Here is a 25,086-nt window from a genome sequence, read left to right on the forward strand (position 1 = left end):
ATTAAATTTAGAACACCGGAAATTAATCGGAGTTTGATCGAGATCGCCCTTAGGTGAAGCACCCGATATAAGAAAATTCATTCTCTAGGGGCAACTAGGAACGACATCAATGAAAATAATTAAAATAAAAGAGTGCAAAACAGCCTTTGCCACGCGATTTCCTCACCGTCCGAGAAAACATGCAAAAAAAAGCGTCGGTCGAAAAGCACGCAACTTGTATACCGTTCGAGAAAAATCGAGGGGGACCTCCCGGCAAAAAGGCCCGTTTCCACCGCGGCGCCGCGGCAGATCCGGAGTGCGCGCGCGCGCACACAGGAAACTCGTGGTCGCTCCCGCTGGGCTGGGATGTATGCGAACGCCGAATGTTGACATTCAACATGGCGGCATGTCGTCAGTGCTGTGCTGTGTCGTGGTGAGTCTCGTAAAGGCCTCCCGTCGCCCGATAATTGCGAGCTCTGTGTGGAAACGCGTGTCAAACGGATCGGCGCGATCCGCGCCGACGATCGCCGGTCGATTCGGGGCCCGGGACGGTCGGGCGGGGGCACGCCGCGGCCTCGCGACGACCGCCGCGGCGCGCGATAAGGCGCCCCGCGACCTCATAAAAATATCAACCTCTCGTAAAAACGCGTGCGAGGCGCACGCATGATAACCGCCTCGACCGCGGGCCGCTCCGGAACGGAAAGGAGGAATCCGTGAAACGCCGCGGCCGCGAGCAGGACACGCTCGAGGGGGGCCGGGCGGGGGCCCGATCGACGCCACGTCCACGATCCATCGAAGGATCTCGCCCGCTTCGTCGCCGCACTCGATCCGCCACCCCCTTTCGAACGTTTCCGCGAACGTTTCACGCGTAATCGCGTCCGCTGTCGGCTGAGATAGCGCGAGCGGGATGAGGCTCGCGGCGGAGATGGTAGCGCGGAGTGTCCGAGGGTCATGACTCACGTACCCCGCGGTACTGTGGTACATGCTGCGGCGCCGTGCGCGACGCCTTCGCGTCAGACGCAATTCTCACGCGCTGACGAACAGTAGGTTTCGGTATCCCCCTTCGCGGTGTCAATGTCAAACTGTCCCGATAATCGGGCAGAAGCGTCTGTGTTTGTCTCGCCGCGGCGCGCTATAAATAAACGCGTTGTGTTATTTCACCTCGGGTCGTTTCCTCTCTCGGACTCCGGAATATTCCTTTTTTTTCCCTCACGTCCCTGCAGGGATGAAGTAACCTAAAGTACGTGTTTAGGCTCGTGGATCACGTGCGCGCTTGAAATGTGCGTACTGAAATTCACGTTTGCGTTTTCGTGCGGATTTTCCACGATTTTTAATTGATTTTTTTATTTAAACGCATCTGGAGCTGTTGTTACGGCAGAGTATAAAATCCTTAGTATTTTCTGCCGTTTGATACTTTTATTTAGAGCACGTGCGACACATCGTGATTAGTTTCTTTGTACTCTTTGTCGTCTTTGTCTTGCTTCGAACGATATTATTTGCAAGATTTATCTGTTTTATACATAAAAATTTTGAGATTTTTATAAAATATTTATTTTATCCATATATTTAGTTTAATTTGTGTCACAAAATATTGTAGAAATTAACGTTTGTGTATTTTATATATTTTAATATTTGGATACCTATACAGAGCTCGCAATTCTCAAAATGATATAAACAGTATATCTCTAAATATATCTTGTTGTACTTGCAAAGTGATTGTTCAATTTTTGTAATTGTCTCCTCTTTTTCTTTTTCTTTTACAGCTTGTGTCATTGTTAGTTTAGGACACTTCTGAAACCAAGGCTCACTGTAAATTTCACATTTAAAAGCTCTGAAGAAGGAAACGTTACTATAGAAATATCGGAAGAACACAATCAGACTCAGCACGCATTGAAGACATCTGAGGATTTTCAAGTCAACATTTATCCTTTAAAAATCTCCTATGTTTTTGATTTACTCCTTTTTGTAAGGGATGACTGATGTTTAAAAGGGAAAAACACAGTTATTCTAGTGCACGCTAAATTGAGTATCTATCAAACAGTTGTTATAATATTCAAGCATATACGTATGGAAAGTATTGACAGTGTATGGTGTGCTAAGATTTTGTACTTGTATTAAGTCGTAAAAAACCAGCATTAACTGCATCGTTCATTTGTATATTATATATACACGACAAGCCTTGTGAGCGAGAGAGATAGGTGAGCCAATTACAGTGACCGTGATTGTGATTGCGGCTGAAATTGTGCTGCTCCGCTTGGTTGCTAGAAACCACCTTTATCCGCGTTTAAGGAGTGTGCCAAGTTTGTGCGTCGAGCCACCGTGGTACTCTCTGAATAAATAAAAATTCACGATAAACGCGTTAAAAAGATTTTCAAGAGACCTCACTTCCACTTTCTGGTCACGAAGGAGCCTGCATTTCTGCAGCATTTTTAAGGAGCCACTCTTCCTCTTCATTAAGTTCTTGTAACATTATAATAGTGAACAAAGATATAAGGTACCAAGAACCGTTCTGTGATATCTATGTTAAACACTTAAATAATTGAAAAAAAAAGACTAAAAATTTCTAAATATAAGTATATATATTGTGGGGTGAGAGAACAGAAGTGTGTGAACATAAAAGAAATTAAAGTAATTGTTTCAAGAGAGAGAGAGAGAGAGAGAGAGAGAGAGAGAGAGAGAGAGGAGAAGAGCTAAATTATACGTAAATATTACACATAACACTGCGCAAATTGAGAAGACAATGTCCAACAATCCTCAGTGGAAAACGTTCCAGCCGCCAATCATGAACTCTGACCCAGCAATACTTGACTACAAGTCTATGGCTATACCAAGTCCTAAGGCCATAACGGGATCTCATCAGCCGACGTCTAACAATTATCGAAACGGTACCAACTACAGCGGTGACCATTATATGGGCTCACCGCCTGATTGTGGTAAAAATTCCACAACTAACTACGGAAGTTATCCCGGCACGCAATCGTCGCCACGCAATGGCGCCACAAGATTCCCGTTCGAATTCACGGGTATGGAGACGAATGCTGGTTATACGAGCGAACCTGCCACCAATAATTCTACCTACCAGGATCAATCTGCGAATCAAGGAACCCGGGAAACTGGTATAATTGAGAAGTTATTGGTGAGTATCATAGCCACAGAAATCTTGATTATCTATAATTATGAAATGTATAAGTGACTAATTTATACGTCGTTTTTATTCGACAGCATTCTTATGGATTCATACAGTGCTGTGAAAGACAGGCAAGATTGTTTTTTCATTTTAGCCAATTTAGCGGTAATATTGAGCATTTGAAGATTGGAGATCCGGTAGAGTTTGAAATGACTTACGATCGACGAACAGGCAAGCCTATTGCGAGCACTGTTAGCAAAATCGCGCCAGTGGTTAGTAAAACAATAACGGCAATAATAATAAGGGAGCGGTGGAGAAATGTAAAAAGAATTCCACAAGAAAGTAAATGTGTGGATATAATTTCTTTTAGGCATTAGGTGATCAACGATGCATCGGTAATGTAACAACGGAGTTACAAGCTAGTGGCGATTCGCAGGGACGTATCAGTTACGAAAACCGTGGGGAATGTTTTTTTCTGCCATATACCAAAGATGATGTTGAGGGAAATGTCACCTTACGTGCTGGTGATAAAGTGTCATTTCAAATCGCTACTAATCAACGGTATGATGATATATAGTGCTTGTTAACTGAAAAAAAAACTTCTATAAGTAGTAATTTCCCTTTCTTACGTACGCAAATATATTGCAGAGGAAATCTGGGTGCATGTAATGTAAGGCTGGAAAATCCAGCACATCCAGTTCGTTATCGCGGAGTGGTTTGCTCAATGAAAGAAAATTTTGGTTTTATCGAGCGTGCTGATGTAGTCAAAGAGATATTCTTCCACTTTAGCGAGGCTAAATCTATGAAAGAAGAACTTAGGTTAGGAGATGATGTGGAGTTTATAATACAGACACGCAATGTAAGTAAGAATTAAAATTAACAAAGAACTGTATATACGTTTCTTGAAAAGGTATCTATATATGTAGCATACAGTTTAAGTAACAAAGAATCTGAAATCTAATGTTTTGTTGCAGGGGAAGGAGGTAGCTTGCAACATTACAAAGTTACCACCCGGCTCAATTGTATTTGAGGAAGTCAGCAACGAAGTGGTGAAAGGGCAAGTGTTGAAACCTTTGGAGAGAGGCAATGCTGCTCGTCATCAAAATGATCCGTTACCTGGTCGCATTCGATACAGAGACAGTGATCATTCTGAAGTTGAAGTACCCTTTGGTGATAAAGACCAAAAGGGAGACTTCACTCTTAGGTAATCTACATGAATTAATAAATGTACTTATTTTTTTCTATTTTATTCTTGTGTATATAAACGTATGTTATTTATTTAAATGCAATAACGCGTTTTTTAAATGTAATATAGATAGCTATATACACAACTATAATGTATTGCAATTTGATTTCTTTAACAGGCATGGGGACTGGGTCCAATTTCGTATTGCAACAGATACTAGAGATCAGCTCAAAAGAGCTACAGAGATAATGTTGTTACCAGAATCTTTCACTGTGTCTGGGGAAAGACGGGAGCAAGGTGTAATACAATCTCTCAAGGATGGATTTGGCTTTATTCGTTGTGTAGAAAGAGAACCTAGACTTTTCTTTCATTTTAATGAGGTTCTTGATGTTGATAGAGAAATTAGTGTAGGGGATGAAGTTGAATTTACAGTCGTACAAGTGAGTATATGTTAGCAATATACTTCTCTCAGCGTTAAAAAAGTTCTTTTGTTATTACAGTTTACTCTTTTATATCTTAATTATAATTTTATTCTTTTTTTTTTATAAGGACCCGTCATCATCATTCTCTAATACTCGACAAAGTGCTATTAGACTGAAACATTTGCCAATGGGTACCGTAACATTTCAAACTATTATAGAGAAGGATATATTAGGTACTGTATCACAGGACACAAATTCGATGGAACCTGGCCTTATTTCTTATGGCCAGCAGAAAAGCATCATTTTCTTCTCCAAAGATTGCGACCCTAAACATATTCCAAAATTGGGTGATAAGGTAAATTGATTACAAAGTTATATAAAAAAAATCGATCCATATTTCACTTTTTAGAGAAATATGGAATGCTCTGTATATTCGTTATAATGCTATCAAGTAATACTTATGTATTTACTTGGCTTTATAGGTAATGTTCAATATTGTTCAAGTGAAACGAAATAAAGAACTTGTTGCTGAAGACATATTTTTAGTAAATGCCGCTGGTGAAAAAATTCAAAATGTTAATAAAAAATCAAATGGACAAGTATGTCAAGGTTTTATTGCCGCCCTCAAAGACGGGTTTGGCTTTATTGAAACAGTAAATCATGATAGAGAAATATTTTTTCACTACAGGTGAGAGCTATACCTTAATTTTTGCGGTGAACGATACATGCATACATATATGTATAAAATAACATTTTATTCGCAGTAACTTTGAAGGAGACGCTAGTACATTGGAATTAGGGGCTGATATCGAATGTACAATTGGTAATTCGAGTAACGGAAGAGGCTCCGGAGGTTGCGTAGCTGCCGATCATGTTAAATTCGTGCCTCGCGGAAGTATTCCTAGGCCGACACCTGTCAGCGAGGTACTCGACGGCACTGTGGTGCGACCGCTGCGAAGTGCGAATCCTGAGCAGGCTGAGTACGCTGGTTTGATCAAGATTAATCCAACTACCGAGGATGAGGAGACGCCGGAATATGAATTCGGCATCATGGGACTTTCTAACAAACGGGAGCTATTGCAGGCTGGCGATCCTGTGCAACTGCAGGTCGATTCAGCAGGTCACGCTTGTAATATCGTAGCCGTCAGGAAAAAAAGAAGAGCAACTGTGGACGCGATGAAGGGTCCTTTCGGCTTTCTCGCTTACGAAGTCGATGAGGGCAGAAAATTATTCTTCCACGTAAGTGAGGTTCGAGATCACGTTACGCTGCAGCCAGGAGATCAGGTGGAGTTCGTTTTGGTCACTAATCAACGCACTGGCAAATCGTCAGCGTGCAATGTAACTCGATTAAGGTAAATTCATTTTTTTTTTGTTTTCATACAAATGGTGACAGTGCGATTTTATTTGCAAACTTTTATTGCTTAACAGCGATGCTGTCCAGCAACGACCCGAGCGATTAATAAGCCGATTACGTACTATATCGTTGGAAGATTCGGGCCCAAAATTAACTGTGGTCAGGCAACCAAAAGGGCCCGATGGCACGCGCGGGTTCACCCAGGAAAGATGTCAGCGTATTCCTGGTGCCATAGAAGAATAATGCGCCTGGGCAGCTAATGAGACTGGGCTATTAATTATCCAAATTGTAATCTACAATTTGTTTTTAGTCCATACACTTCGATACCGAGATTACTATTGTAAGCATGGTCGTAAACGTTTGCCAAATTCAGACTAATGTGACAACAATAATTATAATGATAATAATCTGAAAATGGATGGTGACCAAGGGCCGAAATAATATAAAAGTAAAAAAAAAAATAAATAAACAACGACTCATTTTATCACCTCATAAAGGGAGGAAACGGGAGGAAAAAGAATAAAAAGGCGGTTCTTACATTCAGATAATGTTAGAATTTACTCTAATACGTAATTGGTTTATCTCTTTAATTAATTTCCCACATCTTCATGAATTTATTGCTAGGCTATCTATTCGATTGTTACTTTTCTGAACGTAATGGATAGTTCATAAGATTTGTCGAAATTTTTTTATTAGTATGTTTCTATTTTCATGGAAGTTTGGTAAATACATCAATTCACTACTTGAAAATAAAGTACCAAAAGACATCTCAGAATATTTACAGGTTGAACTGTTAGCTGCCTGCTTGTATCTGAGATATGTCTTTATAAGAAGTATATATTATACATATTGATATACAAACTTTATTTATATGATTTATTTCAAAATTTGTTTTACTTTTTATGTATATCATATGTGATATAAATGTACAATGGGTAAAAAAAGAAAAAAAAACATTACGAGCAAATATTAGAGTCTACGAGATATTGATACAAAAAAAAAATGAAGAAAAATATCCTGCTATAGATTCTTTACCGGAATTTGCTGAATAATTTTATTATGAGCAATGTGTTTTGTTGTAATCAATTACGATATTGAGTCACTCTGTTAAAAACATGTCTATAAATTTGTAAAAAAGAAAGGGAAGAGTTATGACTGGCCAAGTGTTTATCTTAGATAATATATATATATAAATAAATATATATATATATATATATAAATATATATACATGTCGTTAAGTTCCTCTAATGCAGTGTTGTAAAATCAAATTAGTATTACTAATTCTGTGGACATGCAACAATGGAAATTACAAAAAAAAGATACCTATGTAAAGAGTAAAAAGTCACGTTTTATAAGTTTTGCCATCTGAAACGGTAAGGCGAGGTACATGTGGCATTATTGTAGAGATATGAGAGAAATAACGTAAAATAAGGTAAAGTACACAAGCACGATACAAACTAAGCGCTTGTCCCGAAACTCATGGATCCAACACATCATGTGCATACATATTGTAAAATTATTGATGAATAAACAGTGGAAGCATCGAAATGTATCTACCTTCTATAAAACGTCAAAGCTCTTTTAAAACCGCGAAATTATTTTGCGGTGTAACTTCAATACTTAGCTGAACTATCTCCGAGATCGCGGTTACAAAAAGGCTGAATGGAGAATGCAAAATGAGAAATGGAACGGCGTATCATCTGTGTGTTTTAAGATTTATTATGTATGTACAAAGATGTGTGTAAATATGCTTTATGAAATGCGTTTCTTTTCCTGTATGTACGTATCATATTAAGACAAATTTGAATTTCAGATCAAAATAAGAGGAGAGATTGGAATTAGATCACGACGCACTCGTAAGGGAATTGTCCTCGGAAAAGTGTATTGTCTGGTCGTGGACAAGCTGTAACATATAAATTATTCGTGTTACTTTTTCCTCTTTCGTCTGCGTCATCGTAATATATTCTCCACGTTGAGAGAAAAACTCAAAACATGCGAGGACTTTTTAATATTTAATAATATATCTTTTTTTTCTACTAAAATGTTCTTTGCTTTCTAATTTTATTCAATCATTCAAGTGATTTAATATGGAAAGATTTAATGTATAAGAAAACAACATTACTGAGACTGCGAAAGTTAAGTCGAATTATTTGCTGCCATTGAAAGGTACTAACGTGTCTCGCAGTAAGTGCCATAAAATCCAGTTCCTTCGCAACGACACTTGAATCCGGGCTCCGACGATATTTGGGAACACGAGCCTTCGTTCAGGCATGGTTTCGATCGAGAGCATATGTCGCTACGTCTTCCTGTAACGAGACGAGTTTAAAACTCTCAAGAAGCGTGTAAAGTACATCGTCAATGTCTGTTATTCTACCGATTTAACAGATCAAGTAAGAGCAAGCATAGTTTGTCATTACCTTTCAGCGCTAACTTGCAATCATCATTGTTGTCATATCTATATTCGGATTTGCAGCCGTAGCCGCAACTGCATTGTGCATTGTAGATGCGACATCCGTATCGCATCTGATCCAACTCGCACCCCTTCGACAATATAACTCCTGAACAAAAAAAGCTTGGTGTTAATAAGACCGCGTTGAATAAGCAACGTTGTTGAATTATTTAAATTTGAACGAAAAATCGCATTTGCAGAATACCTCTGATGTTTTTTTTAACAAACGTTTTAATTTAACTGGAATTAATTTTTCTTCAATAACAGAACTTACATATGACTTTCAAGTAATTAATGTTTAAAAATAAGGAATTCTTAATGAGATAAGCAGTAAAGGAAACAAAAAAGCTTTGTTTCGCAATCAATTTCACAAGCTGACCAACAGAATTTTAACTTCAGACTTAATATATAAAGATATAATATTGAATATGGAGAAAGATGCAATAAATAATGAATGCCTTGGATATTTTCAAGAGAAAAAAAATTATATTGGTCGAAGAAACCGCAATAAAAAAGTATTCAGTGGTTCAGAAATAACAAAAAAAAATTAAAAATAAGGCTTTTTTTACTATATTTGTTACTGTGTGTTTATTAAGAACTATTTCAATGCATATTATCAGAAGAATTGATAGACGCGGTTCTATATTTATTAATTATAATTATCTGCATTATTTTTAGGTGAATGTACCACAGATGTAGTGAAAATATCTACGGTTTATTTACCCCGAGGAGAGATAGTGGTGTTTTAATGGAAGCGAATGTTTGCGCCGGATGCGGTCGGCCTGCACTTCCCACTTGTCTAAATTGATAAGCGTTTCACGAGATAGAGGATACCATGCGTGGGCTAATCGATTTTTAGATTCGTTTCCTCTCGACCTAATGCATGACACTTGCGATCTATCTCGCCAACGTGTGGATATGTTGCAGCAACGTATTATCCAGTAATTTTTAATTTCTTTTAGCAAACGCTGCGCTCAGGAGTACTTCTCCATTCGATTCATTCAAGGGTAATTGATTAATTACAGACGATACGCGGCTCGTTGTAGCGACGTAATCAGAAAGGATGCGTGTGTGGGATGTTCATCATTGAGAGTGCCGTTCATTATCGGTATGATGGGTTTATCATTTGATTATTCAGAAAATAAACTGAGAGAGCGCGTTTCATATATTACTGCTACTCTATGGGAGATTAATTTTGCTGAGGAGACCGTAATAATTTCGAGGAATATTAATTGTCTGTAATTAAAAATCTGCTTCTGATGATTTAATGACTTATATTCGAATTCAAATTACAAAAAAAAACTAATGCGTTTGAAATTATTGTCTAAAAAAAGGATTAAATAAAGATAGAGAAAATTATGTTCTATATTGCAGAAAATAAAACATATAGTTACAAGAAGAAAAGCTTAGATTAAGTGATGGTCTATACTCCGTCCAACGAGAGATCATGGTTGATCAAACGTAAATAACGATAGGGCACAGAGCCGCAACAAGGTGATATTTATTGTGATGATAAATATTTTCCAACACTATTAAAAATAAAAATAATTTAACGCGAACACCTTGTTGCGGCTCTGTGCCCTATCGTTATTTACGTTCGATCAACCATGATCTCTCGTTGTGGACGGAGTATAGATAAAATCAAATTTTAAACCGAGAAATGTCCTTGATACGTCTAAAATCCGATGAGTGTATTAGTTATGTTGACCGGCGTTTATATATTTAATTAGTAATTTATCAAAATCTGTAACACATTCTGGAAGAATTGATTAAGCACTTAATGATACCTTGAATATTTAAAGTATCTTTATCTATGGAAAACTTATAATTTATCGTTTGGAACTCGATATTATAATACAACATACCCATTGTTAAAAGGAGTAGAGCGACCGACAGCATCAATCTTGGTAGCATGATGTTCTCAGATGAGGTGAGACAAGAGACGTCAAAAAGTCACACAAAAGATATCGTGGACGGCGATAATCCAAGAGAGAAGCTCGAAGGGGAGAGATCGACGACCGCTCGGCGTTTTCTTGGTAGGCTTCTGTCGCCGGCCCAATGTCAAAGGTCGACAGACTCCACACAGGGGATCGGTGCGGTCTCGCTCCTCACGCGCGTTCTCTCGTCGACGTCGCAACGGGAGAAGCGCTCGCCGTGCCGTTCGGAAACGATACAGCGGCCAAGTCGACCGAATCCGCCGACTAGTGGCAGCTAACTGTCGTGGACCGCTAAACTAGTTACGATTGTGCAGAAGCCGTCCAATCGCTGAAGAATTTATGCGTGGGGTAGAACTCGACATCCGCTGACATCCGCAATAATGCCTGAGACACGAAATCATGCATTTCTTTTCTGCAACGTTTAATCAATTTATTAACAAGAATGAAACGTTTCTTGCAAATTTTAAACTTTTCGTTTTTGAGATGCATGCGCAGAGAATTTAATCGCACGTCGAAATGTTTAAAGAATGTTTACGGAGCTTTAATTCTTATGTATAATATTTTATATAATATTTTCTGGTGCGAAAAGCTATACTTACATTTTATGATCTTTGAAATGCAATGTCGAGATATTGCTATTCGTAATGTCTTTATTGTAACTTGATGCAATTTAAGATTTATGTCAATTTTTTTTATTTTCTGATCAAGTTTCACGAATTAAGCTTTTTGTCCGTTATCACTGTACGACTATATGTATACCAAATTATCAGTCTTTGCAGCACAGTGAGTCTATTTTCGTCATGAAAAAAAAAAACTGTCTTCATATAGATCTTTTTGGACGCGAGATAAAAGGTAGCTCTCGTGATGAAAAAATCGACATTTTTCGCAGACAATTAAATTGGATAATCCAGCAGGTCAATTGGATATATTTTTATTAATTTTCGACACAGATAAAATAATATTGCAATTAAGATGAGATAGCATATTATTGAGGGAATGTGTATCGATTTAAGAAATAAAGCGTTTTCTATTTATTTTATTTTTAAGAAATAAAGCAATTCTCATATACGCATGTTCGAAATTACATTCAATTGATTTTCTAATTTCATTTATTCTTCATGTATAATTGTAATCAATTCCAACGCTCAATCTTTTGTCCTTTGTTAGAGCAGATATTTGTATTGTAAACACAAAAGACGAAAACAGTAACACCTAATACACGAGACAAACGATTCTTTATTTATCTCGCAATATTAGCGAAAATCGGTAAATATATTCTGATTTGTCGACTAACTGACTAATGACTTCCAATGATAGAACAACCCAAATAATTAGAAGTATTGATCATTTATGAAATTACTTCAATTTTCGAGTCATGCATGAAATTCTTTTCTGTAATAATGAGCAATGAGTTCTATTGAGCAAGATCTAAACCAACGGATATAACGACGTATCATCATTATGTGCTATCGCCTTTCAGAATTCGATAACATTTGACACTGGCAGGCTTCTAAGTCCGGAAATTGATGAAATGTGTGTCATGGAGACAGACCCGTAAATTTTATCGCTCTTGACAAAGCAATAAGATTTAATAAAAAAATTATATGAGATCAAGATCGATATGTCAATAGTGCACACCCGCATCATGCGTTTATCACAAATAATACTGCATAATGTATAATCTATACATATTAATTTTAACCGACTTAAGATTATAATAGATTTACATATATTAAACAAGAGGAAATAGACATCCATATTTATTACATAATTAAAATAATTTATTAAAACGGGTTTTTTTTTCAACAGATTACAGAGATGTTAAGGCAATTTTAGTCACCTATTACTATAAATTGTATCTAATTGCATATTCTATTAATGAATATTTTACATCCTTAATATAAAATATCAAATTAATAAGACAGCGATAATTATTTTAACACACTATGTCAAATATTTCATATTTTAAAAATGTGTTCTACATGGCATTATAAACATTCTGGAATGTTTAAAACACGATTTTGTCCATTTATTGTTGTAGAGTACTCCAACTGGAACGTCCGGCATTATTAGTACATTTGTACAACATTGGAAGCGCTAATCGACCACTTTTTTCACATTAGTTTCTCTTAACTCTTTATTTTATTTAAATTTTAACTCAAATTCTATCACTTATGTGGCACATTCTCTAAAACCTGGGAACCTCATATTCTGAAAAGAATATTTTCAAATAAAATCAGGGATTATTGATTTTATTCGTTATAATATTTAATTTAGAATGTTAGTACCTTACATGAATGTTTGATCGTGTTGTTCCTGGATCATTGTCGCCCTTCGGGACTGAACCAGACCAGACTGTCTATTATATAATTCTCTAACCAGACTATCTTTTTCTTGCTCGAGTAACGCTATTCGTTGGCTCTTTTTGCTAACTTCCTGTTTTGGTGGTGCATAAAAAAAATAGATTAAATTAAGTTATTCACCACTTCTTTTTATATAATGCGTTATTATTATTCATTACCTCGGTTAATCTGTGATTTTGTTGTTTAAGCCTTGACAACATATCTTGCTGAAGCTGGGCCGAGGTCGGAGCACTCAGGAACGCAAGATTCATATGAAGGGGAAGTCCTCCGCGTTCCCAGCTACTTATCAAGGCAGCTAAATGCCGATTTACTTCCAGGACACGCGCGCGTTGCAGTTCCAAGCGCTCTTGCTGTGCCTCTGTCCATTGTTCCTACGTGAAATATAACAGTACATATTTTGTGCAGAGCTCCACTTAACGTAAGAGGGTGAAAAGTATCTTTTCTATACCACGTGGGAACCCATTTGTCCGAGGTGCTTAATCTTCTCTTGAGTGATTGCTATCTGCTTCAAGTACCATTCTCTAGCTTTATCAACGGCAGCTAGACCTTGAAGTAACACATCCTTCTCTTGCTCAATCTGCTTCATCCTTTTCATCTGAAAGCGTTATGTATTATGAAAATATTTTGGAATATCCAAAAAGAATAATGAGTTGTGTCGCCTATTATATACGAATGAGATTTATGTTAATTAAAAACTAATTAAAGTTATAGAAGATACATGTCTTTCATTCTTAAGAGATATGTATCGCCGTTAATACTCAGTTAGTGCATACCCAGAACCAATCACCAAGGGTTAGTCGGGAGTCCTAGAGGAGAACATCTTTACCATATTGTAATCAATACCATTCTGCAACGTGTGCCGCCTGGGCTCTCTGCGACGATTCAATGGTTTCTTGGCTTGAAGACCGAGTTGATTACTCTGTATATCAACTGCTTTACCATCGCCCAGCACTCTGGCCGGTCTCAACAGCGTCCTGGGGTCCGGCCTGTAATTTACCGCCTGCAGCTGACGCTTCTCCTTCTCGTCGCTCATCATGAGACCCATCTGCCAGTTTTGCAGCGCCGTCCTAATCTCAGATTTGTCAAAATTACGTTCCAGGCCCATCGTTCTGCCTTCCAACGCGGCGCCGGTCCGCGGCGGTTTCGGCGGGCCGTACACCTTGTTGATCTTCGGCTCGCCGATGTTCCTCCCGTCCATCAGCTCCAGCTGCGCGTTCACGTCCTTGCGATTGGCCAGCAGCTGCGGCATACTGAGGGTACGTTGCTGGGATATGGCGTTGTTGGGTCTTATAGCGGCGGTGTTGGGCGAGGTCCAAACCGCCTTGTTCTGACTATCGGGGATGAGTATCGGCGCGGAGGGCGGCCTGTTGGGCTGGCCGTCGTGCTTCTTCGCGTCCACCTCCGCCTGTATCTGCAGCAGACAGATCTTGAGACCGGAGCAGAATCTCTCGAACGACAGCATTCCGTTCGGCGGCGTGACCTTCTTCAGGCTATCCAGCACACCCTTGGGCAGGCCCTGCGTGCCGTCGTCCTGCCATCGACCCTCGATATCGGCGAACTTGACGAAACCGGTGTTCTGATCGTCCATTATGTCGAACAGCGTGCGCATCGCGTTGACGAAGTGCTTCGGCAGCCCGTCCACCGTCGACGTCTGTATTTGCGCCATATTCAGCTAGGATTTTAACCTCAGAACGATATCCGTTAATCCGTTATGCGTTGTCCATGTAACGGCAGCTACATAATCGAGAACGATTAGAAGCCGTGGCTACTTAGCTGATCGATTCACAGGCGTACCTTTATCGAGTGCATGTCTCCGAGAAATTATCGTTGTTCTTCGCCAAGATCCTCCAGTGATTGATCACATCGTCTCGCACACCAGGTTCACGATCGCCACAAGTTGTTTTTCATAAAGCAGGATTAACCTTAACCTCCTCTTGCGCGGCCATATGCAATCATGCGCATCAGCACAGACCACAGACTTCTAATTGTATAGAAGTCTGTGCCACAGACTTCTTATGGCTGCATCAGTTCAGAGTTCAGAGTTTTTCTTTTTCCTTCCAAGGCTGCGTTCGGAAACGTCACCCGGGTACACACGGGTATACTCCCTTCTCCTTCTAACTCGCTGAGATAGAAAGAGAAGGGAGTATATTCGTGTGTACTCGGGTGACGTTTCCGAACGCAGCCTAATGTGGAGTAAAAGAGAATAAACTCTGAACTAGTGCAGCTAAGTTCGTCTATTATTCTGCAATTATTCTGCACCAGACAATGACATATATATCTGTAAAAGAGTAGAAAGAGAAGAAATTTTAATTTTACTTATGTAAGGGATCGGTTTGTTCACGTTCACTACATATATAATATATGAAAGTTCAGCTTTATTAGAGACCCTCAAGTAGTCTGGCCAATTTCACAAATAATGGTGGCTGCGTAAATGGACGCTTACTTGAGGGTCTCTAAGCTTTATGTAACGTCGTATTCATATAGGTCTATTATAGTTTACACCGATTAGAATAATTAATTAATGGCAAGTAAACAAATAATAAAGTACGCCTTTTTAAATAGATGTGCAACTTTTCAGATCAGAGGAAATTCCGACATCATTATCTGCTACTTTTCGCATGAAATAAAATTCATAAATTGTTTTATTAATTATTCGCTATTTTTCTACGACCATACATACTTGATAATATATAGATATCATAATTTTTTAATTCAAGCCTCTTGCTGCATTCGTGTACGAAAAAAGGATATCACAGATTGGTATTACCTTACTTGCACCCGGCAAAAGTTTCATGTTCAGTAAAAAAATAAAATTTCTCATCAGTACTCACTATTACAATCGAGCATTTCAGGCTCGTTTAGTTACCGAAGATGGAGAGATATGTTAAGAGTTCATATTATGAAAAATATATATTTGACATATATGTATAAAACATTACTATAATGACTCTTTATTGACATTTTAAATATCTTTTGATATTTAAAAATTAAATTATAGGTAAAGAGTGTAAAAAAAAGATTATAATACTTATTTATCTTTTAATAAATAAAAATGTAAAAATAAAATAGATTATTTTAAAACATAGATTAATTTTACCGTTCTAAAAGTGTCTGAAAAAATAATAGGACGCATGATTTTTTACATTTTCTTTTCTATGTTTAATTTAGTAATCATATAAGGAAAAACTTAATATATTTTATACAAGGTCTGTTTAAGAAGTTCCCTAACTTTGTCTTTGTAATTTTTGGGAGTTTACAACTTATTTTCAGCTCTAGCTCCTTTGAAATATGTTCTTTCTCGGTTAATACATCACTCCCAATGCCATTCCCACTTCTGAAAGCAGTCCTGGTAAGTATGCATTTTTCGGGATCGCGTCTAAGTCCGTCGGCGAATTTTCCTTGATGTGTTCAAGTATCGAACGTGGATTTCGTTTTGAAAACAGAAAAAGTTCACGAGGACCAGGTCGAGAAAATGTCAGAAGAAAAAGGCCTGAACTATCAGAACTAGAAAGACAAATCATGATTCCTTCATCACGACTCACGTTGAAAGACCGAAGATTCAACACAATTGAAGACACCAAGGAAAATTCGCAGACGGACTTACGCGCGATCCCGAAAAACGCGTACCAAAACTATTTCCAAAAGTGGAAACGGCGTTGGGAATGGTGTATCAACCGAGAAGGAACATATTTCGAAGAAGACAGGGTTGAGTAAGAAACCAAAAATTATAAAGACAAAGTTTAAGAATTTTTTGAACAGACCTCATATAATATTATGTTGTAATATTTTTATATCACATGTATTTTTATAGGCTGTACAATACACACACACACACACACACACACAAATATATATATGTATGTATGTATGTATGTATATGTATATACACCAGTATGTTGTGAGTTATCAAAATTTGTGTTAAAGAAATATTTCTGGTTCAGCGAGCATAATCCAATAAAAGAAGGGGATAAGCATGAAATAGACTATTCGTCTTATCTTATGTTTGATTTAAGCAACACGCGGATTGTAAAAACTGCAACTAACACAGGCGGCTTTCTTACTTTGACTGATCCATTATCACTGATAGTATAGTATAATAATTTTTTAATTATATGTATATATCTTATATATAGTAGGTATTAGAATTTACATGTCACAAATTGTAACACAGTAATTGCCATGCTTTACTTACATGAATTTCCTAGACCTAGGCTTCAATGCCTTCAATCTGCCTACGTTTCTTTGATTAGATAGATTTAAACCAAAATTATTTATATAATTATTATAATTTACATAATTGTTTCTAAAGCGGAAAATTAATAAAATTTAAGAAATGACGTGATGCATGGAGCAAGAGTTGTCAGCAAGAGATTGGATCTATCATAATTTTGCATATATTTTTTAATCCCATTACGACACATCTCAATAACTATACATTCTACATAATATAATACATTCTACATAACATCTTATTTATACATTTAACAGAATCAGAGCGTATATGTTATACCGAAGGATTAAAAGCCGAAAAAATGTTGAATGTATATCGCTGAGCGAAGATAAAGATCAGAGCTGAAGTCGATTGTAAGGGGAGAGTGACTAGAAGCGTAAATGAAACTTTTAGAAAGCATAAATTGGAACAGCAAAACGTAAAAGAGTTTGTTTACTTTTTAAAACACTTTTTTTAAATATAGCGTTTCAATTTACGCTTCCTGGAAGTTTCGTTTACGCTTCTGTCATTTTCCCCTTACAATTTGATTTACGTTCCGATTTTTATTTTCGCCATCAGGGATGAAATGACCGAAAGCTGAAAACTCAATTCGTAAAATTTCTCTTCTGCTTTTTAAAGAAGGATCCTCAAAAGATTACATTTCATATGCATACAATTACATTCTAGTCTAACTATTCACGTTATAATATATTTTAAAATGAGATGACTAGTATTGATGTCTCTTATTTTCTTTTATATCGGATTATTTGTTATCGATATACTTATTTATGGATAGGCGAGCAGGAAATAAATAAAGATAATTCTTCTTTTTGAGTTTTCTTCTCAAAATAATTATTTTTAGCTTACTTTTTATGTCTATAATTCTACGACATCTTCGTGTAAGACATGCAGCAAAGAGATTTCTGCATTTCTGTAGATTTCGTCAGAGAATCCATTTCTAAAGCTTTACGCCGATCCTTTTAAGCGTTTCTAGGATTTAATGAGTCTGCGATATCAAGAATGATGCCATTTAATTCTTTACGATGGCATCTTCATCGTCGTGACGCAATTGCTGATGTTCTCGAGGACGAGTCTCCTCGGCGTTGGGACTATCGTCGCTGTCCGAGGACGAGTTGCCGCTGTCCTGCGGCAAGTCGATGCCGTGCGTCAGCAGGCTCGTTATCCTTTCGACGTCGACGGTGTCGTCCTGCTCATGAATCTTCTTCAGGGCGTTCGATACTATGCAAAGATCGCCCCGCAGCTCGGTGACCACCGCCGTGATCTTCTGGGCGTCCGTAAGCACCTCCACTGACTGAGTGTACGGGTTGTAGCGTATCCCGAAGGGTCGTTGAATCTGATTAGCGAACGCGCTGGAAAACACAAGCGGCAATATAACAGCGATGATATAGTAGTAACAACAGATACAAACAGCGACGACGTTTACTCTTTTTTAATCCGATAACGGACACCTGGGGCTACTTAAACACCCCAGTGTCGAAAAAATGGAGCTTACGTCACAGTAATTTTAATGTGCTTCTTTCGTTTTTTAAATATCTTTTTGGTTTCTTCTTACTTTTCTCGGAAAATGTTGAGTAAATCTATATACATATTGTGTCCTCACAAATATTGATAAATTATAGAACAATCCAAAATATGCAATATATGTAATTAATAACAATGACTTTTAATTGGGGTGTAAAAATAGCCCCAGGTGACCGTTTATGAAAAAAAAAGAAAAAGAAAAAAAACAAGGTGCCCGTTCTCGGGTTAAATTCAGAGAGAGGGGGGGGGGGTGGCCTCGAAAAACTGGTGAAGAATAACGATAGAAAAGAAGAAGCTAATTACCGCATTTTCTCCTTTGCCTCCTCTATGCTGTCCGTGTAATAATACGCATTCTGGAACGCGGTGATGATGCATTCCTGCTTGCAAGTGACGTCCGGTTCGAATCTCATGGTCTTCTCGGGGGTGGTGACCGCGTGTCGCAGTTCCGCCACCGACGACAGCAGACCGGCCCCGTAAACGCGCAGCATACCGTCTTGCTTGCACAGACCGAACTCCACCGTGAAGAAGTACAGCTGGAAAGACAGAAGTCGTGCGTGCGAAATAGGAAAGAAGTATATTTTCCTACGTTCGAAGACTTACGGTCGCCAGTTTGTCTATATCTTCGTCCGACGCGCCGAGAGAAGCCAGACCGAGTTCTTGAGAGAATTGCGCGAAGCTTGGGTTCGCGAGCAGCGGCATGTGGCCCAGCAATTCGTGGCAGCAATCTCTGCAAAATCGCGAGATATTGCAGCTATTTTAAAACATACGCCGACAGCATAGCGAGGTAGTTAAAGAACAGTTCAGCTAGGAATTTTATTTCATCATCGATATCCGTTTCACCACGGTTTACAACGTATTTTGTTCGCGCGCTTTTACAGAGAACGGGGCTTACGGCTCCGGCGTGTAAAATGGATCGGAAGAGTGTCGAATATACTGCGTGCAGTGAAACACTCGGAAAGCGAGGCCGGAGAGGAAATCCCGCGGTGTCAGATATCCCGCGACTGGGCGAAGTTGAAATCCCGTCGTTCCTGTGAAATATATCCCGTTTAAACATGCTACCAGTACTTCCGCGAAATGACAGATTAACTACGTGACAGTCTTACTTACGCTTCAGGAAAACGTTTATATCCTGCAGTTGTGGTATATTGTCTTCTCTAAGAGAAAATGAAAATATGATATATTTTATGCTATTTTTGCAAATTGATATTTCTTTTCGTTTGGTTTTTTTCTTCAGAAATTATGTTTAATATAAATATTATCTTTTTACGTGCACTCTTTGCATATCAGTAAATGTTTACTTTTTAAGCTAAAGTTTGGACAAATTTTGTGTTACATAAATATCTGTTAGATGTACCTGTATCCACAATACTTGACCAGCTTCGGCCAATTTTCCAGATATTCCTTGCACGCATATTTTTGATAAAGGTGATGCAGTTCGCGGAAAACGGTTCCCCTAAGACACAAAATTGCTATTTTGTTATATTTTACAATCTTTTTATATTTTGGTAACGTTTTTGCATTACGTTATTAAAAATGTATTTAATCTCTGCTATATTTCGATATATTGTATATCTTTTTTGGACGATGTTTAATAAAGCATTGTTAAATGACGAATTGACGATGGTCATTAAATTATTCAAATTCATGTTTGGCTTTTACCAAAGAGCTCTCGTTTTGATTAAGTTTGTTGAAGCGGCAATGTTTGCCTCATGCATCGTTGCATTTAAGTTAGAGAGATTGCATTAGCCGAGTCGCTCCTCGAACTCTTCCTACGCCGAGGATAAATCAAATTGATGCAATTAAGGGTGCATTCAGCGTCTGCCAATCTTACTCGTGCTTTACAAAGAGACACATAGAACGAGGAAGAGATAGATAGATAGATAGATAGAGAGTGAGAGAGAGAGAGAAAGAGGAGGGGAAGGAGGGCAAACTGACTTTCTCGTTTCGAATCGGTTTCGAAAGCTGGGAGTCCTCGCATCGGAAACACCGAGCGAATGTATAGCTTAAGCATCGAGAAACAGAAATGATTCTTCTATCCGTTCCAATTGCCTTCATATATACGGAGGCACGTTCGTAGTTCTGTCCGTAGTTTAATGAGAAAAAGTTGTATGCCGTGTCTCGAAAGAGAATATAAGTTGGTTCGTGACTTGCGATACATAAATGATTTTTAATAACATGATCGCGGGGCTTATTTGTGAATTCTCCTGTTTATTGTTAGTCTTTTCTACTTTGGAGAATGTTACAGATTCAATTTTTGGATTTTTTTTATTTCCACGTGATATTCTTCCTTTTTTACGAAAAAAATATTGCGAAAGTTACGATAATGTTATAAAAGAGTTAAAAAAAAGAACGTACCAAGTTCTGATCTCATCCGGCGTGTACTGCACCCTCGGTATCGGTTGACCACTAAAACATCACGTTGCTTGTTAATAAAAACAAAAAAAATCTCTCTCGCAGGTAAACTCTTTCGCTTTACTTACTGCCTGTAATTATAAGCAATATCAGCGAACTCCTCGCGGCGTTTACGATACACGGTATCCTTGAAACCCTACAATTGTCAAATAGTTTTGTTAAAGCACGCGGTCGAGTACGAGAAGGCGTAATTGCAATAACATGCACGAAATTATGCCGTAAACGTACGGGATGATCCGCGTCCAATTCCGATCCGTACATGAGAACTTTTTGCGCCCGATCGAGGTCCGATATCTTCCGCGGGAACCAGGGCATGTCTACCTCGCTAAAATCTTTAAATCCATTGCGTGTTGCTTATAAGATATTCCATTAATTCCGAAAGTCTTGAGACAGAGGTAATATAAAACGACGTGCCGCGATAAAACCTTGATACAAATTCTATCGGACTTGCAATTTTAGCCTTCGCTAAAAGGATGGAACACTTTGAGGTAACGATAATAAACTGAGCGACGCACGTAAAGAAATTCAATATCTCTTTCGCGAACAGAGAGATCGTATGACCAAATACTTAAGTTTATAAGCTTTAAAATAAACGAGGATTTGAAACAAAACAAAAATTCTCTCAGTTTCAGCGAACTATAAATATAAGTGAATGCGACAATGAAACTATTTAACAAATTGTTAAATTATTATTATTAAATTGTTAAGTGTTTTACTTAAATTGAACAACAAATAAATAAAAATTATATATTACTGTATAATTATAAATTATTAGTGTTTTTATTTAAAATTGAAAACTGTAGCTCTTAAGTTATGAAGATTGAAAGCGTTCTTCTGATCAAAACTGCATTTTATCGTATCGGAATTTAATTACGCCAAGTTGTGCAATACACATTTACAACGGCACACGGATATTGGAATTGCATTTAACCCTGTTTCGTTACGATGAAAAATTTATTCTATCGATATTCGTTACCGTGCACGTGTACTGGGGGGACTCACCGAAGCTCGTCGCGGTCGAAAGAGAAGGCGCGCGTGGTATACTTCCGATTTGCTCGTAATGGGCGAGATTGATAGCCGCCACTTCGCGGCTCAGCATCTTCATCAATTGCTCCATCCTCTTCGAGTCGCACTCGACATCCACCATGATATCGTACTCGGAGCCGCGGCGCAGCGACTTCCTCGATTCGATGTGCACGACATTTATGCCTAAATCCTTCGCGTGACGAAGAAAGATTCTCCTCAATAAATTTTCGGACCGTGCTTATAGGTATATGATTGTCATACCTACGCGGTATTTATCACTTGGAATTTCAAAAACGAGTCTATTTCATTGCACCGATTGTCGCAAATTTATAATCTATCTCATATTAATGGAGGGCTTGGAAAGGTTTGTCTTAGGAACCTCGCGAGGTTCCCGTATTAGTAATTGTAATCCCCAGAAAGCAATCATCCTCGTTTACATGTGCGAGCAAAAATTTTTTAGAGAACTTTGCTTTGCAGCATTATTTTTTATTTCATTGCTGGATTTTATTTATTTTATTTTTTTTTATTTTATTGCCGGATTTCTGATTTCGCTCGCTCGGCCAGATTTTTTAAATAACGTGTGAAAAATTTAAAGAGGATGTAACGTAATTTTAACGTTGGCCATACCGAAAACGGGAAATACAAAACGTACCTGAAACACTTGAAGTGCTCGTGCTAAGCCACCGACCTGATTCTTCAAGGAAAATATCACAGAATTCTTGTTGCCACTAGTCGGATTATTCTCACTCTCGGGGATCTGAATAAACGAGAGACCATGTCTGTTTAATAAGTCGCTCGTCTCTACCTTTATGTCTATTCATAATATAAACTCAATTCTACACTTTTATAAAATTCAAAATTTTGATTGAATCCAATTGAATTAATTATTAATACGAGAGAATTAAGAAAGAAAATAGAAAAGTATGTTTTTAAAGTTAATACCTAGTCAACACAGAGCACATCACAAAACATGTTGTTATATTATATTTACATTATTATGCGAAATTATAATATTAATGTTTGGTGTTGACTGGATATTTATAATTATAAATACAATTATAAACGAATTAAAGCTTCTACAAGATTAATTAATATTACATTTACTTTTACATATACATATACAGTTTGCTCTATAAAAATAAGAGAACATTCTAATCATATTCAAAGACCACGTATTCTAAGATTAATTGCTAAAAAAAGATAATATTTTTAAATTATCCTTGTACGCGGTTTTATTTATTATAATGTTTGTGACTTTAACTAAAATCATCGAGTCGTCAACATACATCGTCACGGCAACATACGTCGCGCGATTTGTGTAGCGGACTTCCTTCCTTGACGGCCCAACTCTCGCCTCTCCTGTACAGCCACACCCCGAGAAGACTCTTCCCCGACCCACTCATAATGACTTTTGCGACAAACGAATTCGCGAATCAACGAGGAGTTCTTTTTTTTGACAGTAATTCCGTTTATCGACGAGATTTATCTCTTTTAATATTTCGCACGACGCGACAGACGGTTTCGCGACTGATCGACGGTTCGCTGTCTTTAAGGAGACGAGCAACAGTGTGCCGGTACCATCCTTAAGGTCCTCTTAAGACCTCGGTCCCCCCGTCTGCGCTCGTCCTTCTCAATGACGATCTCGCCTGGGCGGCGCACAGCGGCACCAGCGATTCCCATTGGTCGGATAAAATTTCTCATGGGGTTGAAGACAAGTGTTGGCTCACCCCCCCCCCCCCCCGGTTTAGCGGCAAGTGGTGCCGGTCCTCGAATGTATTCCTCGTAAGTGACGTCACTGGAGCCCACGGGGCGGATGATGCGAGCACCGGTAATGAGAAGCGCGCCCAAGAATTGCAAAGTTTCCAATAAACGAGGTGCGACACTTTTATTTTTGCAATAAATTTCTTCCTAAGAAGTCTCTTTTATTTCGTTTTGCTTAAACAGACCGAAAAGGATGAGACATTAATTGAATTGAAGCGGAAAAAAGATTTAACACTAGAAAATAAAATTATTAATTAAAATAATTATAATTATTAATATTTATATAAACTATAATTATTTTGGATTTCATCTATTTTAAATAACGTTGTCGCTATTGATAATGTAATTCCAGTTATGTATATACACAGAATTGTATATATATCTAATTACAAATTATTCATTTATTTTGAAATTAGTATATGTACTGCCAAAGCAAGTACTTATTTAAAAATTATTTTTATATAAGATACTTAATTATGCTTACACTAAAAGTCATATTTCAAAGCTTTTTCTAAATATTATAGATATAGAGCTTTTAGTATAAATATAATATATCGACGAGATTTTCTTCCTAAATTTATAATATTTTATAGAAATTATTCCGGAATTGCAGTAACGTTTTCATCATTAAAAGATGCATAGTTCACGTATAAAATTGTACATGTTGCAATTAAAAAATCGCAATATCAAAAGCGTCAAAGCGAAGAAGCGGTCAGTTGGTGGGACGACTTCCTACGGGAGATGGGGGAGGAAGGTTCTTCAACGAGGCGGCGGCGATTTCTCGTTCTTCGGATTCTGCTCCGAAACAAAGAGACTGTTTAATAAAAGCTCGAACACCCGAGGGGTACTCCCACTCGCGAGGAAAGTAGATGCAGCACATTACGAGTGGTCTATCACTTACCACTATCAGCTGCCGCAACGCAGTTCCACCCTCGGTAAATTATACCGAGTGTTTCGCTCGGCATTCAGCCGAGATTGAGAGTATCGTTCGATCCTCGGACCGGGGATACTCCCTTATCAGAACGCGTTCTCGTAGATAGATATAGTTCCAAAGAGGGTACCTCTCCGCGAGCGTTCTCAACACTAACTATTTATTATTTAATCAATTTAATTCTCACTGCCGATTTCGTTAACCCCATTGCCGAATGTGCTGTAAAATTTATCGATCCCGACACGACGCTGCCAGCATTTATAAGAGATGACGAGATCCACGGTCCACGTGAAACTGCGAGGAGATCAGTCCGTGTGCATATCGCAATCTTACGTCACTCGCATCGTTGAATTCACCCTTAAATTTCGTATGCCGGTATATTGCCG

General features: G+C 38.1%; 4 protein-coding genes across 6 annotated transcripts; 1 reads left to right on the forward strand and 3 right to left on the reverse strand.

Annotated features, from left to right (window-relative positions):
* Positions 1-296: 296 nt before the first annotated feature.
* Unr (cold shock domain-containing Unr) lies at positions 297-7,617 on the forward strand. Of its 2 annotated transcripts, none has more exons than XM_071717352.1 (11): positions 297-412; positions 1,743-3,115; positions 3,202-3,378; positions 3,477-3,667; positions 3,755-3,965; positions 4,081-4,310; positions 4,471-4,732; positions 4,842-5,069; positions 5,197-5,402; positions 5,479-6,066; positions 6,143-7,617. In XM_071717352.1, the coding sequence occupies exons 2-11, from the start codon at positions 2,720-2,722 to the stop codon at positions 6,309-6,311; spliced, it is 2,658 nt and encodes an 885-aa protein (XP_071573453.1). In that variant the 5' UTR covers positions 297-412; positions 1,743-2,719; the 3' UTR covers positions 6,312-7,617. The 2 variants fall into 2 exon arrangements, with proteins under 2 accessions (XP_071573453.1, XP_071573455.1); XM_071717354.1 differs by lacking the exon at positions 297-412 and adding an exon at positions 1,078-1,219.
* Positions 7,618-7,770: 153 nt separating this feature from the next.
* On the reverse strand, positions 7,771-10,747 carry LOC139779110 (uncharacterized). The gene is made up of 4 exons (XM_071717359.1): positions 10,384-10,747; positions 8,487-8,627; positions 8,244-8,375; positions 7,771-7,972 (listed from the first exon to the last, which is right to left on the reverse strand). The coding sequence occupies exons 1-4, from the start codon at positions 10,430-10,432 to the stop codon at positions 7,908-7,910; spliced, it is 387 nt and encodes a 128-aa protein (XP_071573460.1). The 5' UTR covers positions 10,433-10,747; the 3' UTR covers positions 7,771-7,907.
* A 1,467-nt stretch (positions 10,748-12,214) lies between these two features.
* Positions 12,215-14,875, reverse strand: LOC139779108 (suppressor APC domain-containing protein 2). Of its 2 annotated transcripts, none has more exons than XM_071717355.1 (6): positions 14,613-14,875; positions 13,645-14,552; positions 13,267-13,413; positions 12,977-13,189; positions 12,749-12,891; positions 12,215-12,666 (listed from the first exon to the last, which is right to left on the reverse strand). In XM_071717355.1, exons 2-6 carry the CDS (start codon positions 14,482-14,484, stop codon positions 12,660-12,662), a joined length of 1,350 nt encoding a protein of 449 aa, XP_071573456.1. In that variant the 5' UTR covers positions 14,485-14,552; positions 14,613-14,875; the 3' UTR covers positions 12,215-12,659. The 2 variants fall into 2 exon arrangements, with proteins under 2 accessions (XP_071573456.1, XP_071573457.1); XM_071717356.1 differs by having other exon boundaries at positions 12,744-12,891.
* Positions 14,876-17,201: 2,326 nt separating this feature from the next.
* Positions 17,202-23,587, reverse strand: Trhn (tryptophan hydroxylase). The gene is made up of 12 exons (XM_071717369.1): positions 23,295-23,587; positions 22,661-22,765; positions 21,985-22,198; positions 21,211-21,314; positions 21,051-21,118; positions 20,926-20,976; positions 19,925-20,023; positions 19,678-19,724; positions 19,463-19,598; positions 19,171-19,297; positions 18,874-19,103; positions 17,202-18,398 (listed from the first exon to the last, which is right to left on the reverse strand). Exons 1-12 carry the CDS (start codon positions 23,409-23,411, stop codon positions 18,059-18,061), a joined length of 1,638 nt encoding a protein of 545 aa, XP_071573470.1. The 5' UTR covers positions 23,412-23,587; the 3' UTR covers positions 17,202-18,058.
* Positions 23,588-25,086: the final 1,499 nt, after the last annotated feature.

The sequence above is a fragment of the Temnothorax nylanderi genome, unplaced genomic scaffold, assembly GCF_030848795.1.
Source record: "Temnothorax nylanderi isolate EJ_2023f unplaced genomic scaffold, tnyl_v1.0 TNYL_tig0210_pilon, whole genome shotgun sequence".
NCBI classification, from domain to species: Eukaryota; Metazoa; Arthropoda; class Insecta; order Hymenoptera; family Formicidae; genus Temnothorax; species Temnothorax nylanderi.